The sequence below is a fragment of the Sinocyclocheilus anshuiensis genome, unplaced genomic scaffold, assembly GCF_001515605.1.
Source record: "Sinocyclocheilus anshuiensis isolate Anshui unplaced genomic scaffold, SAMN03320099.WGS_v1.1 scaffold2322, whole genome shotgun sequence".
In the NCBI taxonomy this organism is placed as follows: Eukaryota; Metazoa; Chordata; class Actinopteri; order Cypriniformes; family Cyprinidae; genus Sinocyclocheilus; species Sinocyclocheilus anshuiensis.
The window spans coordinates 59,920-76,520 of NW_015556110.1; the positions used below are offsets into that span (position 1 = coordinate 59,920).

The following is a 16,601-nucleotide window of genomic DNA, read 5'->3' on the forward strand; positions in this document are numbered from 1 at the left end:
CATTCCCCGCCATCCTCCAGGGGAGGAAGGACACAGCTGAGCTGCCCAGCGCCACAGTCCAGAAACAGGGAAAAAAAGCTGACTGGAATCCTGCCAGTGAAATGGGATCAGAAAGGATTCCCCATATGGATTCAAATAGCAAGGGACTGTGTTGATTTACCAATAATACCGACAAATAGTCTATCCCTAGAGAATTCCCACCAAGATAGCCCTTGTTAAGAAATAATTCAGAAAAATCAGGGTAACGTAGTATATATACACTACTATTATCTCTTCTATTATCACTACTATATGTCTCTTTCCAAGGCTGCATTTATTTGTTAAAAAATACAGTGAAAACAGAAATATTGTGAAATATTATTACAATTTAAAATAACTTTTTTTAATGTATTTTAAATTGTGATTTTTATTTTATTCCTGTGATGCAAAGGTGAATTTTCAGCATCATTACTCCAGTCTTTAGCGTCACATGATCCTTCAGAAGTCATTCTAAAATGCTGATTTGCTGCTCAGGAAACATTTCTTGTTATTATCAATGTTGAAAGCTGCGTGATAGTTTTGTGGAAACTGTATATGTATACACATTTCCATTCTCTGCCACCAATGCAGACAGCAGAAAGGTGCAATTACATGGGCTTTTAGATCAGTGACAAGTAACAATGCTTTATGCAACTCCATCCTCGTCTTGTGGGAACAGATGCTGTAAAATTGGGATTAATGAGGATTACACAGAATCCAGAGAAAGACTACAGAGAAAATTAATTATTCTCTTAAAGAGCCGCACCACGTCTGTACCCACGGCTGCTCCCCTGGTCTTATTCAGAGAAAGTGTCTTGTTGAAGATGCACTGAATATTCACTGTCAGCCAGTGTTTTGTATTTATTACATGGCTGGTTGACTAAATCATTCTGTCACGTCATGAGTCTCTTGCCTTTGTAAATGTCAGACTCTCAGTTTTCCATAATGCATTGGAGTGCTTTGAATGGCAGGTCCATCCATAAGCAGATGACAGGTTTTGATATTTCAGGGAGGAGGTTTTTCTCCGCGTGATTCTGTGAAAGCATGCGTATGCGTGTTGTTTAGTGCGTTTTGAGATTCAGTGTGGAGAAAAATAGAATAATGAAAAGTGGAAAAGGTCACCATTAATAATTAGTTAGAAGGGCAAGACGATATGAGAAAACTGAAATGAAATTAATAGATCTCACTCAGAAGCCTTTTAACATAATGCAAAAAAAAAAAACACACGTGGGCCTACAGCAGCCTAAAAAAGTATTTGGAGACTTAAAATACGGATCACACTTATTGTATGAATTTCATTGCGTTAGATGCAAAGTATCACATTAGCCGTCATCTGCAAACCAATTATGCTAGAGGTTTTCTCGGAATTAGCCAGTCTAAAATATCTAGTGTTTTATCATTTAAAAACAACTTCTTTTTGTGAAATGTTTTGCTTTGGTGAAAATTTACTCACCCTCAGGCCATCCAAGATATAGCTGAGTGAGATTTTTCATAAGAGAAATTTAGCATTACATCACCTGCACACTAATGGATCCTCTGCAGTGAATGGGTGCCGTCAGAATGAGAGTCCAAACAGCTGATAAAAACATCACAATAATCCACAAGTAATCCACATGACTCCAATCTATCTATTAACTTCTTGTGAAGCAAAGAGTTGCATGTCTGTAATAAACAAATCCATAATTAAAACATTTTAATTTTTGAAACAAGTCCTCTATCCATAATATTGCTTTCTCCACTGGAAAAAGTTGTCTTATCTGAATCAGGTGAGAAATATGGACAGATCAAGAACCATTTACAAGTAAAAACTTGATGTAAGAGAGCATTATTATGGAGAGGACTCTATTTTAACCAAAGTTAATGCCTGAATAATGAATTTGTTTTTACAAAAATGTTAATTGATGGACTGGAGTCGTTTAAATCTGGTTGGTCTAGTTCAGTCCTACACCTCATACAACTCAAATGCATGAAGATCACTTGCTGTCAAATTCAGTTGCAAATTGTCTTGGTTTATTTTAAAAAATCACTTATTATAATGGGTGTTAGTTTGCACGCTAAGCGCAAAACTGTCCAACTGAAAGTGCCACTGGTGTCTCTCAAAAGACAAGGTTGCATGACACCTCTGCGTGTGCTGTCTTTTCTTAATAGGAATGCCATTTGGTTTGATATTTTGTTAGTTATTTGCAGTGACATTCATACATTTTTAATGTTAAGTGTTCAAATATTTTGTAAACAAAAATACGCTTTGTTTCACCCAGCTGAGCTTAATCAAGTAGTCAATCAGTCTTAAAAGCATGCACTGTAATTTATTATGTTTACACTGTCAAGATCGGTCTTTAACACTTGTTTTCTTCTCTCACAGGTCAAAGTAAAAGGATAACTGCCTTATCAGCCAATCAAAGCAACGAACTGATGTTTGGACTTGTCTTTCTACATAAATGTCTTAACATGATAGTGTCTTACGAACAGTCGGAGGAACACAGAGCCGACACTTTAACCTCAAAGACTCCAAGTGGATTTTCTTTGTCTACGCCCAGCCCTTTCTCCTCCAGAGCGCTGCCTTCAGGCGCGAGAGAGCCCTCGTGTGGAGAAACCCCTCAGCAGACTCTCATCATTGCGGCCATTAGCAGTGCAAAACGGAGGAGCAGATTGAGCGGACAGATCTGCAATAAGAAAGACTTGGAATCGTGCAATGGACCGAGTGGATATAGTGTCAGTGTCTCCAACTGGCTTTCACGGAAACCATCCATACTTAAAGAATGTTCATTAACTAGTCAGTATGATATTAGTTATCTAGTCCTACAATCTTTCAAATGGTGACTGGAGTGGAGAGTCATTATTCCAGTTGTGTTTACAAAGGGTCATTCCAAGCATTGGAATTACCGTCTGTGTTTAATTGCAACCCAAGTAGTTTTTCTTCTTTCTCCTGGATGTACTTGTCTTGAAAGTGCCAAGAACAGTTACGAAAAAAAAAAGAAAAAAAAGAAATCAGTAGCTGCTAAGAGATTCATATTTTTTGGAGTTAAACGAAAGTCCTAAAAAAAATATGATTTTATCCGTTCGACGTCACCATGGGATCAACCGTATTTGTTTGCATGAGGTGTCAAAATCTGTCGCGTATTTAATATCTTTCAGCTAGACATAGCCCGACCTTGGAAGGGGTACCAGTCGCTCCAAAAGGTTACTTGTGAATATTGTTGTTTTTTAAGACGGTGTTGAGTCTTGTACAAGATAACAGATAGAAAACCAATTGTAACTTCTTTCTATTTTAAGCCTTTTTTAACGTGTGCAGGTGTTCACTCTTTTGTAGTAGACTAATAATTTATTATGCCATGTAAGTGGGCCTTTCTTTTCGATATTCCTGTACATATTGAGAGGGGTAGGGATAGAGATGCAGTATTTCTAGTGATGTGATGTGCGAGGAGGTGTGTGGAAGAGTCTAATCGGACGCTTTGTTTTGTGTAGTAACAGGAGCCCAAGAATAACGAGTCTCTAAATGATTTCTCAACGCAATTGTTCCCCAACTTTTAAGCGAGAGGTTAGAATTGCGCAAGATGCTGAAGCTATTCAGGTGTTCTCCCTTGATTTAGCTGTGCTGTATGGCTTCTTTTGTAACCTGCCTCCTAAATTAATACCAACAAAGAATTTTTTAATGCTGCACTTTCAATCGCATAAAATACTGTGCATATTTTAGCCCTTGGATGATGCGTGAAAGCATGAAATATCTTCATTTAGGTCAAACTACCATGCCAAACGCAGCTGAATAATGCATTTTCCCCTTCTTCAACTGATAATGGATGATGAAATATGTATTTCTCCACTGTATATTATCTTTTCCCTTAAACTGATTCTAACTGTGTGGAGTTGACGTATATCTGCGGTTTGGTGTGGAATTTTCTGAGAGAAAGTGCCTAAAATGACATCCTGTTAACATTCCAAATAAATGGCAATCTGCTCTCATCCAGAACGGCTGTACATAAACAGAGGGTCTGACTGAGCTGTGTTTAATCAAACCCCTTGTGAACTGCACTGGCAAAGCTAAGTGGCTTTGATAATTAATAAAGATATTTTAGCCGCACCACTCTCCAGACCTCACTGGCAAATAATTCCCTGCAGTCTTTTGCTGCAATCTTTCTGCATCCGACTCGATATGGAGTGATAAATGTTAGTTTGGGTAATGCTAATGTTAGTTAATAAGAATGATGACACTAGGAAAGGAAAGCTGTATGGTTATGTCTCACAGAACCTTTCAAGAACATATCTGAGGTTATATTTCATCCCCAAAGTCAAAAAAAAGAGAAAATATATTTTGCCTTATGAAAAATAAGACTTTTTTTTGTCATTTTTAATTTCACAAGGAGAATATTACAGTAATGAGATATTGAGAATAACCATCAAGAATATTGGGAATTTTAAAAATAAAACAAAATGGTAATGAGAAAGAACGTTACAACAATAGTGTTACAAAATTTTTTAATTTTTTAATTAAAAAAATTGAATTCATTTTTATTTTTAAATTACTTATGTTGAATATTAATATCTTAAATATCTTAGTCCTGAATATCTTAATGGAACACCTTAAATATATGGTCCTAATATTGTATTATTATTATTTTTAAAGCATTAATTTTATTTATTTTACTTAATTATTTTTGGGGTGAAATGTGACTTGGACATGTTTTCCAGAGATTTGCCTGTGTAATTGCAGTTGTTTGAAGGTTTTTGATTGCCTCAACTACTCAAAGATGAGCAGATTCCAGATGAGCGAGACTTACATCATGTGCAAGTGACTTTCAAGACATTTGTAAATACATCCTGAATCAACATGGTGCTTGATTAGACTTTATCATATTAAATAAACAGGGCAAAGTTAAGGCAAAAAAAAAATTTAAGTTCTTGCTCTCAATGTACTTGCAAGGCACAGTCTAAGCTTACGTGAGATTTACCCTGCATTAATACATGTAAAACAAGGCTTGAGAGTGTTAATGTCAAATTTGACTATCATACAGTAATTATGAGCTGAAGGAAGCCTGAATGAAAATGAATGCCCTTCAAGTTCAGGAAATCTTGCATGATGCTTCTACCCAAGAGTGTATGTGATGTCACCATGACAATGCTCTAACCAAAACTGTAAATGAAAAATATGGATTTAGAAATTAGTTGAAATTCTTGTGGAGTGTACAACATGGTCCGAACGAAATCACAAAAATAGCTTTTATTTGACAATACATTGTAAGAGTAGCTTAACCATTCTGGTTAATTAAATGGTAAATTATGATATCCTAAAACAAATGACACTCATGGTAGATGCTTTAAGCAGCTTTCCAGGTTGTTTTTATTGGGTTCAGTGCTGAGTTTTGAATAGATAGACCTTTTCTATTTCTGTTACTTTTAAAGAATGACTGTAAATAAAACCAGACTGTGTCAATGACTCTTTATTTTGCTTCTCTTCTCTGTTACTTCACTTCTTTGCTTTATTATGTCATTTCTAAGTATAGTAACATGTCATACAGTACATAGCGACTGTGCCTAGCAACAGACTGTAGCTTTGACATGTCACTGATGACTGGCTTCCACTTAAAAAGGAACCGCTGTCAATCATACGCCGCAGGCCCTGAATTTTCCTCACAGCACTAGTGATATGCTTCAGCATCACATGTTACATGCTGCACACTGCCTTTTGTTCTTTCATCAATGCTCAAGGTGTTTGTTTGTTTTACAGTCATGTGCTGTGCAAATGATTAAAGATCACATGCACACACACCTAATCAGTCATGCATTTACCTGCGAACTGTTATTTTAGTATCATTGAGATATTATTCATTTTTTCAACAATATATATATATATATATTGAATTATATACATTTTTGTCCTTTTTTGTTTGTTTTTGTTTTTTTATATTAATTTTTATTTCTAGTTTTATAGATGATGTGTGGAAAACAGTGCAAAATGGAAATCAATTTTGCTTCAATATTTTAGAGGGATAAAACTAGTGTCCTATCGCCACAATTCATTCTGTACAAAGATCGAAGGGTGTTTTAAGGAGCACAGAGGGGTTGTGCTGTGGAAGGAGGTGATATATAGGGATGAAAGACCAGATTTTGCTACAGAGCGCTGCTGACACTGAAGCTGTTCTCCGCAATTTTTGATGGCATACGCATTCCCTCCCATTACCTTATCGTTTCAGTCCTGTCCATCAAACACTGAGTCTGGGCTCTGTGCCAAAGGCCCCATAAGTAGGCTAGTTGAATCATTATTATGATGCATAATATTTTATCTACAGTATTAATGGGAACACTGTATAAAATGTATAATGACTTGCCACAGGACTGAATCATTTAATTGCTGGCTTCTCAGTGCAAAGATTCTGAAGTTTTCAGGAATAAACCCTTATAATTTGATTATTAAAGCTACTCTAAGGTTTGGTCCTCTAGCCGTTAAAAATAAAACTGAATGCGTCTTCCATCTTTTATGTGTGCTTCGGCTCCGCTCGTCGACACGTAAATAATGTTTTTACAACCAGTTTTTCCCGGGAGGTTTGCCGTTTTTAATGGTTATCTATGTTTTTTTTTTATCCAGGTTTTCTCATTCGTTGTGACAACAAACGTTCAACTTTGCTACCTCACACATCACATGACATGCATGGGAGAATGGGGTAGGCTATGTCTGCAATTTCCTGCGAATTCCGTCTCACAGCTCTAGAAAATAATTAACTTTTTTCCAGTTTAGTGTCATTTTAATCATTATTTAACTATTAGCTGGGAGTAGCACCGTGATGATTCCTGCGAGCTGCGGACTTGAATTGTTCCTAAAATTATGCAGCTTAAGAAGTGTGCTATTGTTTGATCTTATGCTGATTTTTTTTACGGTGACCCAGTAGTGCACAACACAACTAAATTAGCACAACACAATAGAAACAAGCCGCAACCCAAGGGAAACTAGTCGCAACACAACGAAATTAACACAACACAATAGAAACAAGCTGCAACCCAAGGGAAACTAGTCGCAACACAACGAAATTAGCACAACACAATGTAAACAAGTCGCAACACAAAGGAAACAAGCCACAACACAACAGAAACAAGTTGCAACATGATGGAAACAAGCCGCAACACAACGGAAACAAGTCGCAAAACAACAAAATCACCACAACACAATGGAAACAAGTCGCAACACAATTAAATTAGTCCTATGCCTTGTGCTGGGGAGATTTCGTTGTGTTGTGCAGCCTACTGTGCCACTGTAGATTTTAGCCTGCCAGATGATAAATTGAGCAAAAAAGAAAAACACATTTTGAAAGAGGGACCTAAACAATCAAGAACACCCTAGCAACTATAAAGCATCATTGCAAAAAAAAACCTACATAGCAACATCATGGCAACCACCCAGAAACTCTTTGGCATCAGGCTAATGCGTTTTTCACAGGCAAAATCTTCCTTAATCTTTGTATCCAACCTTTTGCATCCACTTAGGCATTTAAAATGCCAGAAAATATGAATATAGATGTCTCAAGGCAGAGGAAGGGAGGGACTCTTTGCTTCTACAACTCAAATGAGCCTCTGTGTAGCACAGGCTTTGGTTGCTTTGAACGTGTGACGCGTGCTTGAATGCATTCTGTGACATTGTGACCCTTCTTTGGTTCATCACAGATAATAACAGATGGTCACTCCTTAGAATTGTTTTAATTAGCCCCCTAACAGAAGGACATTAAAGCATGACTAATATCTGTGATTTTGATTTATTAATTAATGACGGGTTTGTGTCACGCTTTTATAAATGGCCACACAACAGTGACTATTTGTCAAACACGTTCAGTTTAAAAAGCCATCTTGGGAAGCAGTACATTTTCTGTTATTTCAAGGAAAGAATAGCCATTTTGTGTTTAGATGTGCTTGTATAATATGAAGCAAAAAGCTGCACTGTTTACTAATGCATATCGATATATAAAATGTGAAATTCTTAACATGCTACATACGCTAGGCTTTATAGTATTATTAAAATCTTTAAAAAGTGAAGTGAAAGTGACGTGGCCAAGTATGGTGACCCATACTCAGAATTAGTGCTCTGCATTTATCCCATCCAAAGTGCACACACACAGCAGTGAACACACACCCAGAGCAGTGGGCAGCCATTTATGCTGCGGCACCTGGGGAGCAGTTGGGGGTTCGGTGCCTTGCTCAAGGGCACCTCAGTCATGGTATTGAAGGTGGAAGAGAGCGCTGTACATTCAATCCCCCCACCTACAATCCCTGCCGGTACGAGACTCGAACCCACAACCGTGGGTTACGAGTCCAACTCTCTAACCATTAGGCCACGACATTAGGCCTTTAGCAATGACAACTGTTTTTATTGTTTGTAGATAAAGTCTAGAGCTTTCATTTCTGACCTTACATGGCTTAAAGATGCTGTGAATGTGCAAATATCATCAGGGACCCTGGGGCTTCTTTATCCTAAAGGAGATCAACAAGGTTGGGCAGAATGTTGATTCAGCTTGTACAGCGTGCCCAAGTGACCTATTACTGGGTTAATTTACCTTTTACTCTTCCAAAGAAACATCACACTCAGAATTTGCGTATGTCGTTACTTTTCTAACATTCTTAGCCTCTGAAGAAGAACCACTCTAAAGCTTGCAAACTGAGATTCGTTTTTACCTTACGCTTTACCTCCCTCTAGTGTCTAGACACATTCAATTAATCAAGATAAGACTGACAGGAAAGGGTAGGATTACCAGTTACATATTTGAAACTCAATGATTACAAAATTATGGCCGACTGTAAGATATAGCCTATATAAAATGAATCATTCTCAGTGTGGTAATAAAATCAAGAAAAGTTATATTCTATTATAAAATATTTTTTAAATCTTGTTGACTTTTCAGTCATGTTCAGTTATGTTTATAATAATAATATAAATAAATAAATAAAAAGAGAAACGTATATTTTTTTTCTATAACAACATGAACATGCTGTACGCTACTACTACTTGTATAATCTGGGCTATTCTAATAATTGTAATTATTATAATTAGATACGCAGCGCATTTAATAGGTTATAAACAGTACTCGTTTTCACCTATAGAGCCTAAACGAAAGTAGAATAACGCCCGGCTGTGAATTTATTGATCCTACTACGCTGAAGAATGCTATTGATATTCATAAACAAAGTCTTTGCCATTGGAAAGCAACGACATAACGTCAAAGCCGCCTAATTTATATTCATAAGTCAACCTTGTGCCATTGGAACGTTTCCACGCAACGTCAACGTGACTTAATTAATATTCATGAGCAGAGGCTTCGCCGTAGTAGGATTCGTGATTTCGGACCCGGAAGTGGTGTAATAGTTACTCGCTCTGTGTTTAGTTTGTGAGTTTGAAAGCGGACTGTGTGTGTTTTCGCACAAATGGAAAGTTGACCGCTCGGGAATGGAAGATGAGTCTTCCGTGCGTGTGAATGTCACCGCTCAAAATATGCCTGGTTATACTGGACGCGATGGGGAATCTGTCCATGTATCCAGCGGGACGCGGAGCACTGATTTCGGCCGGGATGCCCGCCGCAGCGACACGAAGGTGCCATCATCATTATCGTTATCCTCGAAGGATGTTTTGGAATTTCATAAACACAAACATGAGCCAGGAGGCAATAATAAAGAAAATAACGAGAGGGAAAACATAAGAGCCGTTGACATTTTAAGGAGGAATTTTGGTTCCACTATCAAAGATCCAGAAGATCCCAAAGACCTGGAGAAAGTAGGATTTGACATCAAACTGAACGACTTGGATCATGAAAAGGATGATGAAAGGATGCAATGTAGCACAAAAAGTCTCCAACAAAACATGGAGAGCAACTCAGGATTGGGAGATCCTGATGGGAATCATCATATTGATTATAATATTGATTTGAAGAGTGGTGAAGATCCCAGCCAATCAAAAGAGCATGTTTACTGCACTGTATACTGTATTGCCAATGATAATTATAGGATACCTGTTGAGAAAACAACATCTGATCATGAAGCTGCATCTTTATCATCATCATCAGATGTGCTGGTTTTACCTCCCACCGACTTGCCAAATTCAGAGTTGGACCATGATCAGTATCCAGAGCCCTATACAGTCTCCGACTTGATGCTGTCTGGATTAAACAGCTCGTATAACACTGGCAACAGCTTATCTGTTGTGTTAACCTGTCGTATTTGTCTTGATGACAAACAAACCGTACCGCTACACTGTTGCAAAAATGCAGTTTGTGAAGAATGTCTGAAAAGATACATCATCTCACAGGTATCCACGTCCATACCATCTCAGTTTTCCTTTCTTTTCAGCATTGAATAAAATCAGGGATGTTTCTTTGTTTGTGTCTGCAACCACCTTTAAAGTGGACTGATGCAAACCTAATATGCCTCTACGTGCCAGTAATAAGAATCACATCCTCCTGAAGCTGTGAAACATATGTCATCTTAATGTGCTTTTCTGTCTTTATACCCTGGTATAGTGATGGTAATACTGTGATACTCCACGATGACATGTTTATGGTCTTTACAAGGTAATCTAAGGTGTTTCGACAAGCATGTTTTGTTGGAAGAGCACCTATCAGTTAGCCTGATATTTGCTTTTCTTAATTGTCTTCTAATTATAGCATATTTCTGTTTGTTAATGGAGAAGTTCTCCATTGTGTTTGTGAAAACGTTCTCAGCCTGTCCTGTCCTGCTTTGGAGAAGTGATGCGTTTCCTGTGTTGCTTGGTCTGGCCCATGTGGTCATCATCATAGACTTGGAAATGTTCGTTTTTGTCATTTTAGTACTCCCTTTCCCGCAGAGCAGAGGCCCTTGTTGTGTAACACAATACAGTCATGTCTGTGTGATATAAAAAAGCATGACTATTTCTGAGTTCCTCAGAAAGATACATGACACACCAGCATGTGTAAAATCGAGTCTTGTCAGGGCTTTGGTTAAACTTTAAAAAAATTGAACTTATTTGTATATTTAAACAATTTTGGATTAGGCATGGTCAACTAGTCATCCAGCCATTTTATTTTGACATTTTAATGGTGTTTTAATTTGCATGCGGTACATTTTGCTTGATAAAAACCACTTGGACAAGTTGTACCTTTTAAGTTAATCCTATTTAAAGTATTAAAAATTTAGATTGGCTGTTGAAATTTGGGGGGTTTTGAGACAGCTTGTCAAGTTGAAAATTGTTCAACTTCTAAACTTCATTCGATTGCACTCTATCTATGTTTTTAAACAGAAGAACATGCCTCATGTAAACAACCCCTTAAACTGTCTTCTAGTGTGACTTGTGGCAGTTGTAGCTGAAGATTGCAGACATTGAAAAAGTGGCCTAAGAAATGCATCCTATCATGTCAGATGAACCCCAAGTTGTAAACAGATAGATCACTCAAAAAATTTAAATTCTGCAATCATTTACCCAACCTAATTTCATTTCAAACCTGTATGACTTTCTTGCTTCTGTGCAACACAAAAGAAGATATTCAGAAGAATGCTGTGGTCAGACCTCATTCACTGAAAGTATATTTACTTTGAAACTGTTTCACTTGGAAATTGCTAGCAAATTCCACAGATTATTTCAAAGAAATGACAATTAACACATTGAATTTAATGTGAAATTTTGAAATTCTATGTTCTTGTAAAACATACTGCAATAATCTTTAAAACTTAGAATTTCAGAGTTGACTTTCATTGTATGGACATAAAAAACATGACACACCATAAGGGTGACTAAATGATGACAGAATCTTCACTTCGTGTGAAGTGAAGTCACTTCGTTTTCAGTTCGTGTGAACTTCTTTAAGACCTTCATGTAACCCTAAACTAAAAATATATTTTTTTTTTCATATCCCTAGTTTGGTTGAAATACTCTAATATCTGGTTCTTAGAAAGAGGACTTTTTTTTTCTACCCAGTGGCAGTGAGTCATGTCGCTGGCAAGGGGAGGAAGAACTTGTGCTGTAATTGATTGCTTAATCACTGAGCTCAGCCTCTAATTACATTACATGACTGTTGGCTGGAAGGTCTGTGCGCGGTTTGCAGGCAACATAGAAACAATTTGCCCTTCTGGAGGGATCTTGTGGTCGTAATCAAGTAACGTTGGCTTGACTGTTGCTGCTCAGATTTATTGCCCCCATGAATGATCTTAGGGGTCAGGCAGAGGTTGATGTGGTAATGATAGCTGTCTTTTGTGGCCAAAGGTATTGGTCTGGTTTTGTCTTATTCATGGCCAAGCAGTCACCAGTGTTTGGTGAGCTCACCTTGGCCTGCTTAGCTGCAAGCCTAGACCTTTTTTCTCGACTGTGTTCTGGAGTGCACAATTATGGTGATGATGCTGCCAAAAAGAATTTTGTTTATATAGCCGCTTGCAGATATATCGCCACTCCTCCCATTGTTGCAGCGTGTGTTTTGCTATTCATGGACGTACTGTAAAAAGCTGATTACCTGTAAAACCTGTCTGTTTGAATCGTATCCAATGACAGCTTTACAGCTGTGTACAGCATCATAACAAGGTGGCGTAATGCATAAGTACTTAGTTTCTGGTTCTGGCTACTACTCGTATATAAAACATGAAAACATCCTTTATGTGAGCATTAGGCTTACAAAAATTTTAAGTGAGGTAGGGCTGCACGATTATGACAAAAATCATAATTGTCGATTATTCCCTTGAAATTGTAATTGCGATTATTAATTACGATTATCACAATTTACATTGAATGATGTTTATACCATTGTTTGATGCAACTGCATGCCGTATTTTTATATGAAAATTAACAAGCTGAAAACAATCTAACTGAAAAACTTTTAGTGCTTTTCTATAGTATTAAGCCTCAAATGTCAACTATACATCGGATTGGTTTCTTCTTTAAATTATAAAAAAGTAAAAATATGAATGGTATTATAATGTTATACTAAAATTAAAATAATGGGAAAAACCCTTAAGATAACATGTAGAAAGAAAAAAATGCATCTTAAGCACGCAGAATAGCATAAGTGGACTTTGAACGATTAATTGCCGCTTTGAACGATTATGTAATTGTGGCATCCATAATTGTAATCGCGATTAGAAATTCGATTAATTGTGTAGCCCTAAAGTGAAGTGCAATCTATGACTAGATTTGGGTTTTTACTTTGGAAATTATTTCATTTAAAGGGATAGTCCACCCAAAAAGAAATTTCTGTCATCATTTACTCACTCTCATTGTCTTGTTTTATGGACTGTTGCAACTTTCATCAAAATATCTTTCATTTTCGGGTGAACTATTCCTTTAACGTTTGAGTTTATGAGTTAAGTTTTCCCTTTTGTTGTATGATTCGAATGCTCATTTGTGCACTTTTCTACTTTTAAATGTGACATTCAACAATCCTGCTTTTCATTGCAGTTTTAGGCCTGTGCGGTGCATGATTTCAAAAGCAATTTAGATAATAAGAATATATGAGATCAAATGAATGCTGTGAATATGGTTTGTAAGCAGATGAAAGGAAAGGGCGATCGGTTAATGTGCACTTTTACTGAAGAGAAATGGCAAGAGGTTTGCACTACAAAAGACTCATTTAAATAGCTAATATTTAACTTAACCGAGCCACTGTTTCTCATTTCAGGCCTTTGTGTTGGGTTTGGCAAATGGGGCGGCTGGTCTAAATGTCAGGTGCCTATGGCAAGGGCGTTTGGTTCATTCTTAGGAGTAATATTTCAGAATGCTGGCTTGCACTGGGTTCATTAGTGGTTTACGTATTATGTTTAAAGAGACTTGGATAGTCGTAATGATATCAGTTGACATCAGTCTCATAATATGATTATTTCTTAATGCTTTTGAAATGAATGTGTTGTGTGCCATTCAAAATTGAAATCAGAATGAAATCAAGAACTCTAATCTTTAATTTATAATTTATTAATAAAAACACATTCATGTTGTTGGTATAACATGTTTATGGGCAAGTATAAATTGGCCTCTAAACATGTAATCATAGCCACCAACAACATATGGGGTATTTCATCAAATAAGTAATTTAGGAGTTTAAGATCTACAAATTTATTTAGATTTTTGTAGTAAATATTTTTAGCAGCATTGTTTCAAAAGAGATGAATAAAGAGAACTTCTCAGAGCTGTCTAGTGTGCTGACAGCGTTTGGCTCTGTAAACTATTTCTGAGAGTTTTTGTCTTTTTAAATTTATACCCTTTAAAGCAGCACTGCCACAGCCATCAAAACACTGCTTTTGTAACAATAACATAGCCTTCAACAATAAATTACTGTCAGACCTCAAAACGGCTGCTCTAAGTAATGTTTCCATTATTATGCATAAACTGTGACTTCTTCAGTCTGCTATTTTTGATTGTTGCTTTAAGTAAAAAAGCAAAGCTTGTTTTCAGCATCATGAACGTATCAAGTTAAAAATAGTTCTGTCATTTTTTTTATAAACGTGTGATCTAAGATCCCTGCATTCCGTTCTATTTTGTTGTGCTCTGTCCAGCTGTTTTTGAACCTAAGCATGCAGTCTGTGTGAATGCCTCCCTAAACAAACACAGTGTCTGTTGGACCCTAATCATCCTAATTATTCAGGTTTTCCTTAAGACAGACTAGTCATTCAGACATGTAGGTTTATACATCCCAAATTTCCAGAAACATTAGATGTTAGATTAAAATGGCAATGATAGTAATTTCTATATAAACATATGATGCGCATATGTGTTGTGCATTTATTTAATATAATAAATACTTAAATTCAAAAAGTATAAAGTTATCTAAACAGCATTGTGGTGCTGCATGGTAACAATTTTGATTAATTTAAATGAGTATGAGTGAGTCCAAATTAAATATTTGTTTTATTTTTTGGAGGTTGCAACATTTGTTTTTTTCTGTTGGAGTAAGGAAATCCCTTTTGTTCGACTTGAATGTCTATGAATTCCAACTCATAAATTGAAAGTGACACAATTCCTAAATTCTGAATGTTGCCCAACCTTGATGCACAGGATAGTCAAAAACTTTAAATGACCGAAAATGGCTGAAGCAGTGACAGTTGGCTTTCATAAACCTGTCTATCAACCTGTCAATTTCATAAACCTGTTCCCAAGTTTTAGAACACATAATTTTGTGTTTTACTAAAGGATTTGGTAAAGGTTTTACTCCGTTAATAGAAACATTTACAGGTATGTCTGCTTTGGCATTGTAAAAGCAGCATTTAAAAGGCACGCTACTGGAGTAATGGCTACTTTTTTTTTTTATATCTTTCTGCTTTTGAATTTTTGCTTTGATGTACAATATATGCCTCAGTAGATTTGATATAAGGAATCAGATTGTGTGAAGGTTTGGTAGAAGATTTGTATAGTTGGTTTCACTGACCTTTAGGAGACTTGCAGAATAATACAGTTTCTGCTCGACTGAATATTACCTACAACTTACGGTAATTGAGATGTATGAGATGAGGTGATGCAGGAAATCTGCTGAGAAAATAAAAAATGTTTGGTTACTTTCTATATTGACATGCAATTTACACCCTGAGGTGTGTGACCAGCCACTCGCTGTTCAGCTTTCTCACGGTTTCTCATGCGGTTTGTGTTGTGTATGCAGCATAGTTTTCTTAAAAGTCATCTAAGGATAGGACTGCTCTTTTAGATTAAGTTAATCCATACCTGGTTAGTGCTAATATTAGAAACTAGATGTGAAAGATGTAAATTAGTAAAAAGACTAGTAAATTTTCATGTCTGTTCTGCACTTTTCCCACAACAATTTGGTTGCTGTCTTATGTTGACTGAGTGTTTACTGTAAGAAATCTGATTTATTCTTAGCAGGCATGTGGCCGGCCTCAAAGAGTGAGTTCTGCACTCTTTCACATCCATCAAAAAGATATCTCCCCAAGAAGATAGCCCACCTCAAGAGGTGGTGCTGGTCAATCAGAAAACATGTCAAAGTTAATACAGGATGCCAGCGTGTGACATGGAAGGCTGAAAATCAGACTCTCCATCCATACTGAGAGGATTGTTCACGCCTGCTGTGGGTGCCGAGTGCCGTTATTGTGCTAGCTGTACGGTCGGCCCATTAGCAGCAGGCTGACAGGTGTAAAAAGAACTGGTGGGTGGCCCCGGGGGAGTGCTAGCGCTGCTGTCACCAGTTGGTGCCACGTACTCAGGTAAGGGCTCTCATGGGAGTGCCAGATCTCATTAGGATCCCAAAGTAAACTCCAAGCACACCGGGCTCTCAGAATCTCACCTGCTGCGAGCACAAGACGCCACACAATCAGCCACGAGAGCCCTTCTCTCAACATGAGCATTGTTAGTGCTGTTTACCAAAGCCATCCTTCGCATTACTCAGGTGCATCATTTAAAAATGGCTCCAGCAGCGTCCCCAAACTAGTACAAGCCTGTTCAGGCTGAAGTTAGGTAAATAAAGCTGTGTCCCTATACATTGTGCACTTATACTGCACTCGACCATCTAGTGCATGAGATTGATAAGTTTATTTTGTTATCCACCATAGGAGTCTAATAGGCCCTCTCCATAGGCTATGTAAAGAAAGCTGGAGCAGTTGAGTGCATGAGATGTCCAATATTCCACATGGGTTTTTTTTTTTTTTTTTTTTTGATG

At 37.1% G+C, this 16,601-nt stretch overlaps 2 protein-coding genes across 2 annotated transcripts in view; both read left to right on the forward strand.

Moving 5' to 3' along the window:
• LOC107676268 (sodium/potassium-transporting ATPase subunit beta-1-interacting protein 2-like) overlaps positions 1–2,988 on the forward strand; it is a 61,502-nt gene extending 58,514 nt beyond the window's left edge. Inside the window, exon 4 of the mRNA XM_016470795.1 lies at positions 2,381–2,988. Within this exon, the coding sequence (XP_016326281.1) occupies positions 2,381–2,390 (10 nt within the window). The 3' untranslated portion in view covers positions 2,391–2,988. The remainder of the gene's footprint in view (positions 1–2,380) is intronic.
• A 6,351-nt stretch (positions 2,989–9,339) lies between these two features.
• The window catches only part of rnf217 (ring finger protein 217), a 13,917-nt gene continuing 6,655 nt past the window's right edge, over positions 9,340–16,601 (forward strand). Inside the window, exon 1 of the mRNA XM_016470796.1 lies at positions 9,340–10,294. Coding sequence (XP_016326282.1) covers positions 9,440–10,294 — 855 coding nt within the window. The 5' untranslated portion in view covers positions 9,340–9,439. The remainder of the gene's footprint in view (positions 10,295–16,601) is intronic.